The following is a 15687-nucleotide window of genomic DNA, read 5'->3' as shown; positions in this document are numbered from 1 at the left end:
AATAAGAGCTTTCTTTACCACTTTCCTTAAACCATCCATCCATAGGGTACAAACCTGTAAGGCTTAACAGATACACTTTTCCACCAGAAACTCTGGCATCAAATTCCAGAATAGGGCCCCGCTGGCTGCATTTGGTAAGCTGACAGCATCATGATACACAAAGAAAGTAAGCTACTTCCAAGAAAAGTAGCCAAAAAAAAAAAAAAAAAATGCAAATGATAACCATCTTACCAATACAAGAATCCCCAGTTTCACTTACTTTACTGCATTATCAAGAATATTCCTCACATATGCCTTGGACCTTCTTTTTTCCGTTTTCTAGGAGTGAGAATATGTCAGAGGTATAAAAGCTGAAGGTGTTATGGGCAACATTTTTCACATCAAGGACATAATGTAATACAATTAAGAGTTTCAGGAAAAAGAAATATACCTTACAGGTAAACAGGTAAAATACCTAGATTATTAAAACTTTGTTTCTTTAAAACTATTATAAATTTACCAGAGGCCCGGTGCACAGATTTGTGCACCAGTGGGATCCCTCAGCCTGGCCTGCGGGTATCGGGCTGAAACCAGCTCTCCGACATCCCCCGAGGGGTCCCAGATTGCAAGAGGGTGGTTCTCAGGTGACGCACCCCAGAATCGGGCTCTCTCCTCTCTGGTTCCAGGTGCATCACCCGAGAACTGCAGCTGCCAAGTCACCGCAGCTGCCAAGTCACTGCAGCTCGGCAGTTCCTAGGTTGAGCATCTGCCCCCTGGTGGTCAGTGCGCATCATAGCTACTGTTCGGACAGTCAGACGGTTGCTCAGGCTTTTATATATACAGATAGGACATTGCAAGTCAACTATACATTATATACAATAACACTACAGCTATATACAACATTCCTCAGGTACTCTTCACCCGCAATCTCCCCAATGTTTACATCTTATATAAATGACTATACGTGGCACACTATCCAAATCAGACACTGATACTGGTATAGTGCGTGTACAGTGCTGCCATTTTATCACACGCGTAGATTCATGTACCACCACAGCCGAGAGACAGAAGGGCTCTATCACCCAAAGAAGCATCAGAGGAGCACCTCTGACTGCCTATTGGGAGACTGGTAGCAACAACGTAAAAGTGCCTGGCAAATGTAAGGCAGCCTTATGATTTGCGGGCATCCCCCGGATCCAACATGCATGCTTTTGCTTCTTGCTTTGTTCTCATGAACCCACACGTACCTCTTCCGAGATCAGGCTGTGCCACTCTCTCCTGACCACGCTGTTGTGATAGTGTAAGTGTGGCTTGGAGCACTTCACATATTCCAGGTTGGCGTTCAGTTTTTCCCAGTAGTTCTTAACGCTATGCACCTGTAGGGGACAAAGACATCCGTGAGCTTGAGCAGCGGGCCCTGTTGGCCAAACTACCCAGAAGGGCCACACGTGCCTGCTGCAAACCTGGGATCCCTAACTTCCTCAGCTCGTATGGGGCAGCATTTCCGAGTGAATACTTCCCACGAAGGATGGCATTCTCATCCCAATAGGGATTCTAAAGTAGAAAGGTTCAAAGAGTCTTTACTTCCCCACTTCCTTCCCTTACCCCCTTTTACACAGAGAGCCGCTGCTCACTTCCCCAAACGGATATGACTCCCCTGGGTTAAGGCTAAGTGGGTCAGCCTATGTTAAACACACAGTGTGGTACCAACAATGCCATGTTCAGCCAAAGAATGTTCATGAGATTTGGAGCACATGGAATAGGCTCACTTTCCCACCAAGCGTATTCGCTTCCAAAGAATTTACTTTTCAAAACGTAGGAATCAGAAAGGCAAAGTGAACTAGTTTCACATCCAGTTGTCAAATACTCCAGAACAGAATAGTTGTCATCCTATCTAGGTCTTTGACTTGTGGATACAATTGTACTACCCTGAAGCAAGAATGTACCCATTAGGTTCATTTTTAAATTAAATGAAATATTAAGCCTCTTCAATGTTGAAGGCTATAGTGACACAAATTGTTTGTTTGTTTTTTAATATATTTTTTATTGATTTTTCACAGAGAGGAAGGGAGAGGGATAGATAGTTAGAAACATCGATGAGAGAGAAACATTGATCAGCTGCCTCCTGCACACCTCCTACTGGGGATGTGCCCGCAACCAAGGTACATGCCCTTGACCAGAATCGAACCTGGGACCTTTTAGTCCGCAGGCTGACGCTCTGTCCACTGAGCCAAACCAGTTAGGGCAAAAAAAATTTTTTTTAATCAATGAAGATAAATTTATGATACACATGTTCTTGCCAATGTGTGTATCATATAAAATATGCAATTATAAAAGATTTTAATGGGGCCAAGGTTGCAATGTGAGGCCATAAACCGAAGTGAGATGATGCTTACTGTGGTAACAGACTTGGCTGTATTGCAAGAGAAAAAAATAAGAAATAAAATATGCCTCAGTCAAGAAACATGCCACCCTATCCAGTTTGGCTCAGTGGATAGAGCACTGGCCTGGGGACTGAGAGTCCTGGGTTTAATTCCAGTCAAGGGCACATGCTGGGGCTGTGGGCTCAATGCCTGGTAGAGGGTGTGCAGCAGGCAGCTGATCAATGATTCTCTCTCATTATTGATGTTTCTATCTCTCTCTCCCTCTCCCTTCCTCTCTGAAATCAATAAAAATATATTTAAGTAAAGGAAAGAAAAGAAGAGAAGAAGAGAGAAGAGGAGAGAAGAGAAGAGAAGAGAAGAGAAGAGAAGAGAAGAGAAGAGAAGAGAAGAGAAGAGAAGAGAAGAGAAGAGAAGAGAAAGGAAAAAAGAAAAGAAAAGGAACATGCCCTTATGTTAAACAAGAGCACATTGTCCAAATTCTTACTGAACGGACGGTCATAATTGGTTCAAAATGAGTTTTAGAGTATCTGTGAAGTGAGTTACATAATAATAACTGCCGTTTTAGGAGCCTGAAAGCCCAGTCCAGCCAACAATCATTCTCACAAAGACAAAAAATATTTCCAAGACAGTGTCATTTCTAGGGGAAATCGTAACTCTGGAGTCAGGTCATACTCCCCACTTGACCTATCTCGTTCACCTTTTCTTTTGTTTTCCGTTTATTTATACTGAATGTATCTTTATTCATCCTTTGGACTTCCTTGTACTGAAAAATAATAATAATGAAAGTAAATCCTGCTACTATTAGATCCCTGATGGTTAAGTCACTGCAACTTTCTTGCTATTTCACCTCTGGGCCCAGGCACACTGCACCAAAAGCCAGAAACTTATTGGTGTTGTGGTGACATCTAGTGGTCAATTAAGCTATCAGCTTTGCCTGCACTGGACAGGAGTTCCACCATGCGGCCCGCAGGTATGTCAGGGGAGGAATGCGGGTGTCCTTCTACCCGTCATGGGGCCTCTTCTCCTCAGACCAAATGCCACCCTCCCATCAGAAGACCCCACCTCCCACACCCACACTGTGGGTCCTAAGAAAATATCTCTCCCAAACTGTCTTCCTCCTCCTCACTCCCCCACTTAAAAAATCCCTTTTCTCAGCTGAGAAAAAAACAGGTAAAGCAAGTCCATGGACAGGCTTCACAGGGGCTCATGAACCCACTGATGGTATATAAAATGGAGTATGTGTTTGTATGAGCACTTTTCTGGGAAGGTCTATAGTTTGCACCAGATTTTCAAAGGAATCCATGGCCTAAAATAGTTCAAAACCACTGAGTTTGAAGGAAAAGAATCTACGTTTAAAACAATGACAGCAGCTTACATTTAAATAAGAAACACTGTTAGCCAAAAATCTCCAAAATATCTATACTAATAAAAGGGTAATATGCTAATTAGACCAGACGTCTTCCGGACATCCTTCTGGATGTCCTTCCAGACAAAGCCATGGTGGCAGGGGCCAAGGCAGAGGCAGTTAGGAGCAATCAGGCCAGCAGCGGAGAGCGATTAGGAGCGATCAGGCCAGCAGAGGAGAGCAGTTAGGAGCGATCAGGCCAGCAGGGGAGAGCAGTTGAGGCGAACAGTCAGGCAGACAGGTGAGCAGTTAGGAGCCAGCAGTCCCAGATTGTGAGAGGGATGTCCCAGATTAGAGAGGGTGCAGGCTGGGCTGAGGGACACCCCCCCCCCTGCCCCCATGCATGGATTTCATGCACCAAGCCTCTAGTTTTTATATAAACTTACAGGTCTTTCAAGGAGGCCACTGGGCTGCATGTTATACTATAGCTATTGAGGGAGTACAGAGAAAAACAATGTGCAGCATATGTCACTATGTGGTATCTACTAGATAAATGATGCAACTTTTTGAGCTATAGAAATTCATGGAGATCATTGTAAATTGGGAGAAACATTTGGAAGTCTGGTTAATAGATGAGACCCAAAGGATGAAAAGAGATTTGAGTAAGTGAAGGATAGAAGAGGATGTCCCAAGGGGGGCTCTGAGGAAGTGAGTGAAGACTGAGACACCCCAATGTGGATTCTGGGTTTAGATCAGAGGCAGAGCCTTAGAGAAAGCAGAGAAAACAACCAACAACACTGCATTCTCGGTGGTGAAGATACCTGCCTCTGGAGTTGATTCCAAACGTCAGCAGCCACCTGCATCCCACCCCCTGGAGATGTAACTGTTTGGGGCGTGAGCTGAGCCTCCTGAGTTTTACAGGTTCCCCAGGCAATCCTACTGTTCAGCCAGCACTGAGAACACCACTTGAGCATGTCCAGGTAATCCCAGTCCCGACTCCCACCCTCAAACATTTTCCTCAATCTGCACCCCTGGTTAAAGGTGGAGGACGGCTGAGATTGTGTGGTTAAGTGACAGGAGACAGCATTAAAGAGGAGGTTAGGGCCAATCTGTGAAGGATCTCAACTGCCAGTTAGTACCAGCATGCTCATTAATCCAGAGAATATACGAAGATCTGGGGGAGCTGCACAACCACATCCTAACGGCCAACCGGGAGCACAGGCAGCCACTCCTCTCACTCACCCAGCACTTACAGAACCGCTTGTTTACTAAGCACTGCATTCATCAGAAACAACTGAGCAAAGTGGAAGCCCTAGAAGCGCATGCCAGCTACTTCAAAAGAACTCAGAAAACTTTAAAATACACACACAAAAGCTTTATAAGAAAGATACCCATGAATTTAGCTGCTTCTGGGAGACGTGGTGTTAGAAGCCATTAGACACTCCAGGAACAATCCAGAAGCATTTTCCTACTCAAGGGGGAGTTTTAAACTTTGATTTTGAAAGAAGTTTCTTCTTGAGAAATAATCTATTTTTGTCTCCTGGGATGACATGGAATAATGAACAAATGTAGACCATGACAACTATTAAGTGAACAAAAGAACGAAAGAGTTACATTAAGGGACTGTTTCCCATTTATGATTTGGGTTGCCAGTTGATTTTTTTTTTTTTTGAAGCCCTGTGGTACAGGCTCATCTGCAAATTGCTGTCAGGAGAAAGCATCTGCCCTTCATTTCCAAACAGCCCTCTGGCTCTGGTCCCAAGTCTTCCGATTAACCAGCGTCTTCTCACTGGAGAGGATGCCAACTCAGAGAGAACCTTCACTCTCCAGGCCGGGGCTCAACCAGCAGGGCTAAAGGTCCATGCACTCTGGCCCTTCAGCGGATCCCACCTCAGTATCAGCTTTTACTTGCAGCCCACAGAAACACAATGACCCACCACCTCCAGCACAGACAGGATAAAATAGAGACGTCTGTGTGTCCTTGAAGCTAGCGAGGCACCACACTAAGCCAAGATGCTCTGGTGACTGGACTCCTGATGTGACAGGGTGAAAGGCTCAGCCTCTCTGGCTGCATCTTGTTCAAGTCTGTGTTGTTCCCATGGCCTTCCGGCTAACAGCTTCTGCGTGGTGTTGCCTATAGACATGCTAATCATTAGCGGTATGCCACTTGCACCTTGCGTTTTACAAAACAGTCCCTTCCCAAAAAATGCCTTTCCTGAGGAGATAAGGGAACTACGTACAAAAATAATAATTGCTTATAGAGGATTTGCAGGAACCTCATGACTGAACTCACATCAACTAGAGTGAACAGGCTAAGAACAAAGAAGTTTCGCCACCTTCCTCAGACCCCTGCTGGTGCCCAGATGTCTGCCATCCTCAATCACCTCTTGCCCCTCCCTTTCCCCCTCCCTTGATATAAAAGAAGCCTGGATTCTGTACTTTCTCAGGATGGTTCTTTAGAATGCTAGTCCGCCATATTCTCGGCTTGCTGGCTTTCTGAATAAAGTCACCCTTTTCTTGCCTCAACACCTTGTCACTCAACTAATTGGCTGCTGTGCAGAGAGTGGTACGAGCTTAGATTCAGTTTCACTGAGGCTTCCTGTTAAGGGGATTGCATGTTGCAAGTGCAAGTTCTCCTATTTATAAATGGACTTCCTCCTTTTCCTAACATCTAGTAACAAAGAGATCTCTTCTTAGCTGGGTGAAGTTCTCTTAGCCATTTTTCATAGGTTTTATTTTAATGTAATCACTAAATATGGCTCTAAATGATTCCATCTCAAAAATCAGCATGTACCCTGAGAAAGCCAATACTAAGGTATTTCCCTCCTGTCAGCCTTAAGAATGAAACATTATGTCTCCAACCTAAATTCTGAATAAGAGCAGCAGCATAGCCTAGTGACTAGTAGGAGAGAAACAAAAACAAGAATCCTTGGTCCTGGGTGTGTTCCTCCATTGCATCATCGGGGAAGTAACCTGGAGCTACCCCCATCTCTACAGCTATGACTGTAGTGGACTTACCAGCCTGGTGCTCTGTTTCTAATAAGTAGTGTTTCATAAAATTGTTTCACGATATTAATTTTACTTGCCATAACTCACTGTCCAGAAATGTTGTATAGGAAAAATTCTTTTTTTTTTTTCCCTCTACCACAGTCTACTAACAGAATACTTCACTTCTGGTCACCAATATGTGAGGGTTTTTCTCCACATCCATCAGTTCTCTAACATCAGTTGGGTGTCCGACCATTGAACTTAATTTTGACACTATCTACCTAGAGACAGTGTTAGATCCCACAGGTTAAGGGCTCCGTCCTATAAAAATGTCCCCTTCTTCAGGTGCCAATCGCAAGTCCAGGTTGTCACCTGTGCTTCTAACTGCTGGTCTATAAGTCGAAGGTTTCCAGAACCTCCTCCTTGGGTTTGATAATTTGCAACAGTTCTTCACAGAATTCAGGAAAACAGGTTACTTATGATAAAAGACACAACTCAGGAACGGCCAGATGGAAGAGATGCAGAGGGCAAGGCATGTGGAAAGGGGCTATGAGCTTCCATGCTCCCTCCAGGCACACCACCCTCCCTGCACCTCCACATGTTCATCCAGCCCAGAAGCTCTCCAAATCCGTTCGTTAGGACTCTTCGAGGAGGCTCCCCTACAAAGGCATGGCTGATTGAATCGTTCACCATTGGTGATTGAACTCAATCTCTAGCCACCCTCACCTCAGGAGGTGGGGAGTGGGGGTTGGGGCTGAAAGTTCCAACCCTCTAATCACCTGGTTGCTTCTCAGGGCCACAGTCCCATCCTTAGGTGCTTTTCAAAAGCACCTCAATAAGGTAATCTCAGGTGTGGTTGAAAGGGGCTGGTTATAAATAACAAAAGACATTCGGCTCACCTTCCTGCTGTGGTGCCATTTCAGAAACTGGGAACAAACATTAACTATTATAACAGAAGATGTCCCTGTAACGCTTATCACTTAGGAATGATAAGGATTTTAGGAGCTCTGTGCCAGGAACTATGGATATGTCTGGAAGACCAAATATATATTTGTAGTTATAACACAATGTCACATATGTATAAACTGAACTTGGAAAAATCAATTAACATTTTCAACATAACCAATGGACATTTCTGATAAAGCTACATTCTTATCAAAGCAACAATTCTCATTTTTAAAAACTGTCAGCTGTGGGGCATGGTGGTCCATGATGGAGCGAGATGTCCCAGGGCCGCAGGGCCACAGGGCTGGACGGTGGCTGTGGCTGCTGGTGCATGAGCGCCAGGCAAAGTCTATTAAATGTTGAGGAAAGGGAGAAGGAGAGAGAGAGAGAGAGAGAGAGAGAGAGAGAGAGAGAGAGAGAGAAAGAGAGAGAGAGAGAGAAACGTCGATGTGAGAGAGACACGTGGATCTGCCACCTCCCGCAAGCACCCTGATCAGGGATGGAACCCAGCTTTAAAGTTGTCTTTCCACTGATAATCACTGTGACGTGTGACAAGCTCCATGGGGACTCTGGACACATGTGTCAGAATCACAAATCATGGCAATCCTTCTTTAAGACTTGGCCCTGTTGGTAATCTCACACATGTGTGCTAAGAACCTTTATCACCAAGGCTCATGGAAATATTGTGTGTTTGTAAAAGGGCAGAAACAACTTAAGTACTATCAATAGTAATATTAATTAAATAAAGTATGGCACAGCCCTAGTATTACATTTTTTTAAAATAAAATAAAGTGACACTTCATTGTGGCTCTGGTTTAAAAAAGATTGTCAGCTGTTACACTGTGACTGCATCAGTAGTTTGGATCTCTAACAAACCTTTCATTTAAGCGATGGTGGTTGTCGGTATTGGGAAGGTCAAGGAAAAGGTGTCATGTTTCACTAAGCAATTCATTATACTCATGCTCTGCCCAGTTAAAACAGTATTTTTTAAACTTTTTGAGAAAGAGGCATAATTAAATAAAAATGCCTAAATGGAGAACAGTCGACTACTCTTCTCCCAATTGCTCAGCGGCCTTTAGACACCTGATAGACACTTACAGCCACACCCTCGCTGCTGAGCGGCCGTAGGTGGGAAGGGGCCTTCGGTCTTTCTGGGCTTCCCAGTCTCTGGTCAGGTAGTTAGTAACCTCTAAACTAGGCGTCCTCAAACTACGGCCCGTGGGCCACATGCGGGTGTTTTTGCCGTTTTGTTTTTTTACTTCAAAATAAGATATGTGCAGTGTGCATAGGAATTTGTTCATAGTTTTTTTTAAACTATAGTCCGGCCCTCCAATGGTCTGAGGGACAGTGAACTGGTCCTCTGTTTAAAAAGTTTGAGGATCCCTGCTCTAAACAAATGACTAAATAAAAGGCTTCCATTTTTTATAAAATGAAACTAAAGATGTCTGGCTTAAAAAATACTTGGGTAAAAATACCACATTTCTCCATCTTGGGGATGCTCCTTCAACTTTCATCTTTATTTTCAAGTTACTCTTTCTTTTTTAAATCTGTACATACTTCCTGTGGTAGGACAGTTTTACTAGTTTCACTTGTCATTATAAAATCAAGGCTAATTTTTAACCTTTTTCAAATGTTGCCACTTCCCTAGAGAAAACCATGCTTTAAGAAGGGATAAAATCATCCTAGGAAATTGCTCTTGATGACATTCCTTTTAGGATGAGACTTGTTTCAATATACTCCTTTTTTTTCATCTTTAAAGTTCTTTTGAAAGTTATTTTATAAAGTAAGGAAGCCTTTTGTCTTTCGGGTGACAATCCTCTAATTCAACTGGTTTATATGTTCTAACATGTTCATAGGGGCAAAAGTATGTTTACAGTTTGAATACGTGAAACAGTTTATTCTTGTATTATTATTTATTAATTATTGTATTATTTATTTGTATTATAACTGTAAACCTACTTTTACCCACCCCTGTATATTGAACGTCTGTAAAGTGCTCCACTTCAAACTATAATTATCTGCAGAGAAAGTAGGAGGAAAGCGCGTATCTAGTTTCATTTTTCCTTCCCTCTCCCGACTCCTTATCAGGGCAGTCCTACAAGGAGAACAGAAGCAAGTGTGGGTCAGAGTAAACAGGGGTTCCTTGGGCCTCACGGAAAGCCTGGCAGCCAGCACGCTTTCAAAGGTGGCTTATGATTCAGTCATAGGTGCTCAGAGCCAACTGCTGTCAGGTGAGCGTGGCAAGAACAGTCATAACTGGGGCTGGGAGGGAGGCACAGAGGGTGGGATGTGTCGCCGCAACAAGGTCCGTCACAATATAATTAAGCTGGGACTTGGGGTAGAAAAAGTAGGTCAAAGACAGCAGCATTCAGTGACGAGTATCATTCAAGCAGAGATGGAGAAACAAATGAGAGGTATCGGGGCCAGGTGTCCTGTGAACCGGAAGGTACTGATTAGTGATTGGGGTGGGGGTGAGGGAACTGGCCACGCCAAACCCAGGACCATCTTCCCCTGAGCCCAAGGCCAGTCCCAGCAGTAGACATCTGCCTTCCCCAACTGGTCGTGTAGATCGTGAAGAGATGTACAGGTCAAGCTTGTCCCAGATAACACTTTCTACTAGCCTATGGGCACATGCGGGGTCGCCAAAGAGCTCGCAAGCATGTTTGGGAATGGTTAACGGGAAACAACTGTTTGCAGGGCCAAATGCTAAAGATAGTTAAGGGAGAGTAGAAAAAGTGACGAGGCAGAATGAATAGCCAAGGAGAAAAATAAGCATGAACAACATAAAAACACATCATTGTAAACACACACACCAAAAAATAAAAATAAAAAACAGAGTATAAAAATAAGCTACTTTTTTTCCTAAGCAAAGCCAAATCATATTCTTAAAATAAAAATTTTAAGAGAACCTTTCATCAATCTTTTTTTTCTAATTTTTATTTTATTTTTTAATTTTGTAAATATATATTTTTTTATTGACTTCAGAGAGGAAGGGAGAGGGAGAGAGAGAGAGAAACATCAGTGATGAGAGAGAATCATTGATTAGCTGCCTCCTGCACTCCCACACTGGGGATTGAGCCCGAAACCTGGGCATATGCCCTTGACCAGAATCGAACCCAGGACCCTTCAGTCCACAGGCTGACACTCTATCCTCTGAGCCAAACTGGCTAGGGCTTCCATCAATCTTTATACTTAATTTTTAAATGAAAATATACAATGTTGATAAGATTATAATAAAGTTATAAACTCATAAATCCCATGTAACAGTGTAAATTATCACAATTTTTTGAATATCAATTTGGCAATAAGAATCAAAGGCTATAAAAATTGTCATAGCTATTTGCCCAATAATACTCCTGGGTATTTAACCTTAAGGAAGTAATTCCAAAGAAAAGCTGTCTGTATAAAAATACTCAGTGCAAGGGTCATTGTAGTAGTCATTTTTTTAAGTGTGGCTGTAGACAAACTACCTGTCCCAAAACAGAATGATTAAGTAATTAAGACACAGCAACCCAGCAGAATCCATGATGTCATTAGTAATCATAATTATGAAGTTTATGTGGTGACATGAAAAATGAAGATATATTATAATTAGTAATCTCCATTGAATATCTCTAGATTGCCATTACTTCTAAGTAAAAATGCATACCTATGACAAAGACCAAGGTAAAAGGATATGGACAGGAGCTGTGGAATGATGGGTAGCATTTGTTTCTTTTTAAAATTCTCTTCACTAGTTTGTGGTTTGTCCATTAAACAACGTATGGGGTTGGTGGGATGAGTTGTGGAAGCAGAAACAATAAAATGAAAGGATGGAGCCTGCTCATAAGAGCCTTTTAAACTATTAATTGGACCTTTCTTTTCCTTTCATCTTCCTATCTTTGTAAAACATCCCTTGTAAGTCTCTCTTTAAAGCACCCTCTTAGGACCAAGGCAGAACCACTAAGCAGAGACGGAGAAACAAATGAGAGGTAATGGGGCCAGGTGTCCCGTGAACCGGAAGGTACTGATTAGTCTCCCGGGCTGAGTGACTGGGGTGGGGGTGAGGGAACGGGCCACGCCAAACCCAGGACCATCTTCTCCTGAGCCCAAGGCCAGTCCCAGCAGTAGACCACTAAGCACCCCCACCCCAACCCCCCGCCCCCACCCCTCACTCCCCACCACCCCCGCCCCCACCCCCAGCCCTCTCTCATCCCCAGGGCATCACTGTGACCTCAACCGCCCACGGCTTTCCCCCAGCTGCCCAGGCCTGGCAGGCCCTTCATGGATCCAAAAGAATCAAACGTAAAGAAAAGGCAGTTGCACACTGAGCTGCCTGCTGCCAAGAGTTGAGAGTTCCCAGTGCACACCAGTCTATAATTAACAGGAGGCCGTGCCAAAACCAACAAAGGAGCTTCAAGGAAACTGCGCTAAAATACTCCCCAGTTCTTAACTACATATGCATTCGCTGCTGCTCCCCCACCCACCCCATTCTCTCTATTGTAGTCAGACACTCTTCCGAAACCACCAGACGGCACAGACACTAACAGCTACCGCTCAGGGGGCGGGAAGGAGGGGTGCAGCAGCTTGAGCGAGGCCACAGACAGCCACTGCAGAAGCAGAAAAGCTGTTCTTAGAAGCAGAAGGAAATGAAATCATCCCAGCCAGGTTACTTAATGGTTTTAAGGTCCTGCCTGTGTGTGTGTGTTTGTGCGCATGTGTGTGTGATAGGAGGGGGTGACAGCACAAATGAAGTAAAAAACAGCTACCAGGCCCTATAAGATAATTTGCAAAAGCTGATGGGCTTAAGGCGCAGTATAAAGCACTAGTTTTATATGGTTTACATTGAGCCCTGTAATTCTCTATCCAGAAAACGTCCCTGTTCGAAAGGCATTCCTAAGAATGCCATAGTATCACTCTTCGTGGCTACTCAACCACTTAGGAAGGATAAAGGCTCTAGCCTTTATCCCCTCCTCCTCCTGACAGTTCACAACCCCTTTGGAACTGCCATTGTACTCGGGCCGTTGAGGCAGCAAGGAAGCCAGGCACGTCTGCGCCCGAAAGGCTCTGACGGTGTGGACTCACCTTCATCAGAGGCAACGTGATCTCTTCCGTCACAAGGCTTATTCCAGGAATTTCCTGCAGTGAGGGCAAAACAGACACACATGTCAACAGCCAGGAGCTCAAGCCCTCAGGAAAAGTCTCCTGCACGGACAGAAGCCTAGGGCAGCTTCCAGTTTGCTAATCTCTACTTTAAATAAACCTCGGAGTTTATAAATAACAGTGAACACAGTCTATCTCTTGCCTCAGGAAGAAAAAGACTCCTTAAAGTTGTGATTATAATAGTTGACAGTGTCTCTAAAGGAAAGAAGACGAATAAGGAACAGAGCAAACAGTGTATTGTTTGCACGGTTCCATTTGCACTACCAGGGTGATAATAAGGGGGGCATGTTCCAGGTTTTATAATCCTTCCTCCCTCTCCTCCTCTTTCATTTAAATGCACTGCAGTTGGTTCCAACTCGCTAGAGGGAACCAAGATTAATTGGGTCCTTGTAGGACTGTCATAGGAAAGTTTTCTGCGCCCCACCCTCCACCGTAATTTCAGAGCTAAGAGGCCCCCATAAAGTTGGCGCAACCCTCTCACCATGGCAGGTGTGAAGGATGTGCCCTTCATCTCGGGAAGTCCCAATTATAGCCTCCTGCTGACAAGTGAGCATGAAAACAGACACTGACATCAGAGGATAAACTTCCAAAATTGCCCTCTATTCACTGTTGTTGTTTTTTTCAAAATGTGTTTCTGTGTGAATTATGTTTATCAGCCTCTCGATTAGTCAACTCATCTTTCCTTTCCCCCCAAAAAAAGTACATAATACATGAGAATATCATTGAGAAGGTGCTAAGTAGAAATAAAGCCTGATAGTTGGATAGGACTTAAATGTCCTGGGTTTTACTGGGTTTAGAAAGGGATTGCAGTGACAGAGAAATAAATTTCTAGAACAGTCAGGCAGCTGAGTTCTCCACTGCGAGAATAAAAAGCCTGTGAAAAGAATCTTCTGTGTGCTTCACAACATAGGACACTTCAGAAAAAGCACTGAAGTGTCGCTACAGCTTTAGGTTAATAAATAACACCTTAAAATAGGTATAACAAGGCTAATTGTTTGCATAGCATAATTTAGGGTTATCGATGGGTAAGAGCACCCTATTATTTCGTATCTTTAAAAAAAAATCCAATTCAGTTACTTCACAAAAATAATCTGCCTCCATACAGAAGTGTAAAATTAATGTTTTCTATTGTGCCAAGTGTTTATTAAGGGTGCAGCAATGAGAGCATTTGCAGGTTAGAGAAAGAAAAAAATTATTTGCATCATTGCTAAGGAGAAACATAGATTTTTAAAATTTCAGAATAGAAGAGACCTTCAAGGTAACCTACTCTAACCACAAGAACCTTAAAGCAACGTGGTAAACCCTAAAATAAGCTTAGTAGACAGGGGGTTATAATGTTGGTGTTTTTTTTTTTACATTGTACTTCTTGTAGGATGTCACTTTATATGGCCACAGCAGCTCCTCTGCCGCACAAAGCCATGAGAAATGCAAAGGTGAAGACTCGCCTGTCAGGATGATGTGCTCCATCTTAAAACACAACCCTGAGAACTACAGGTCCTGTCCCTGCCTCCAACACTGAACCTGACAGGGCAGGACAGCAAGAGAGAGCGATGGGTGCTGAGCGGAAGAAGCTGAGATGTGCATTTCCTGACCGGGTGGTATACCCTGCAAACTTCCTGCCACATTACCACAGCGTCTGCACGTATATTCACAAGGGCTCTTGACGAAAACAGGGAGGACCTGTTATAAGCTCAGGTCTTCCCCCTCATAATTCTACAGTGAGGAATGGACATCTAATAACTCTAACAGTGAAAGACACGAACAGAGGGCCTTGAGGAAAACACTACCGTTGTGCATACCAAAAATTGAGATCTTAATCAAACACACCTAATGTGTCTTTCTTCAGGACTATATTTAAATAGTCTCAGTACAAAATGGGAAGGGTCGCAGGTTATCCTGGGGCATCTTTTCCTAGGTCTAGTTTCAGAATTGAATTTCTTTTTCTAAATCTGAACTCTCTTCCTCAAGAGTAAGCATGCAGGCTGGCATCTGAATAGGAAAGGAGAGAGAGCAGAACCAGAACCTTTTCCAGGGGAAGCCTGTGCATGCTCTGCTCTTTCCCACCCAGCAAAGTGCAGTTCATTGCACCTTGTTCAAGAGAAAGTGAACGGTGCCTTAGCTCAGCGCTTCCTAATTAAAAAGGAGGCCGACTGCACCAACAGGAAGAAAAGGTTCAAGCAGTGGATTTGCTTAAGGTTACCAACTTACTGATTGTCAAGCTCTAGAGTGATCACACATTTTCCTTGCAAGGTGAGGATGGTGCTAATCTACTAAGTAAAGAGAACCACTCAGATTAACAGCAGCGGTCCAATGTTCCTTGTTTATGAAACCCCAAGAAATGTTTTCATCCACTCTAGGGGCTAATAAAATTAAAATACCTTTTGAAGATGATAAAGGTTTAGGTCTGTTTGGTAGTGGAAAGAACAACAAATATCCTATGCCTTCTCCTCAATCCTCCTGTTTTATAAACACCTTTGGCCAACAGCAAGTATTATTTTTCTGCCAGAAAATGCCAATTCAGTTCCTTATCAGTCAAAATCAAAATGAAATCACAGCCTTAGTCACTGTGACAGGAATGCCCTGCAACTGACCCACAACTGTGAGTTCATTTCAATTACACAAGGAACACAAAAACTGTAACTTACTGTATTCCAAGTGAGCACTGAGGAATATGGCAAAAGTTTATCCATGTTACTTGTCTCTGGGTATATGCTCCAATATGAAGAAGCTGAGCAGGTTTTTGAAAGGAAAAAAAATAGACATGGCTTAATAATCAGGCAGTAGACACTGCAATTTTCCAAAATAAGCAAACCAACAACAGTTTTCATCCTCTACACATTAACCATTATAATTTTATCTACTGATTAGAATGTTCAGATTCTGCTTTTGACAATGACAATAAAT

General features: G+C 43.4%; 1 protein-coding gene across 1 annotated transcript in view; it reads right to left on the bottom strand.

The window, feature by feature from the left end:
* GSAP (gamma-secretase activating protein) overlaps window positions 1-15687 on the bottom strand; it is a 79630-nt gene that overhangs the window by 17838 nt on the left and 46105 nt on the right. Inside the window, exons 18-21 of the mRNA XM_008149728.3 lie at window positions 15429-15511; window positions 12706-12759; window positions 1227-1355; window positions 260-318 (exon numbers count right to left, since the gene is read on the bottom strand). Of these exons, the coding sequence (XP_008147950.2) occupies window positions 260-318; window positions 1227-1355; window positions 12706-12759; window positions 15429-15511 (325 nt within the window). The remainder of the gene's footprint in view (window positions 1-259; window positions 319-1226; window positions 1356-12705; window positions 12760-15428; window positions 15512-15687) is intronic.

The sequence above is a fragment of the Eptesicus fuscus genome, chromosome 14 (genome assembly GCF_027574615.1).
Source record: "Eptesicus fuscus isolate TK198812 chromosome 14, DD_ASM_mEF_20220401, whole genome shotgun sequence".
Taxonomy (NCBI): Eukaryota; Metazoa; Chordata; class Mammalia; order Chiroptera; family Vespertilionidae; genus Eptesicus; species Eptesicus fuscus.
Note: the sequence above shows the minus strand (reverse complement) of the source record. Positions and strands in the feature narration are given on the sequence as shown.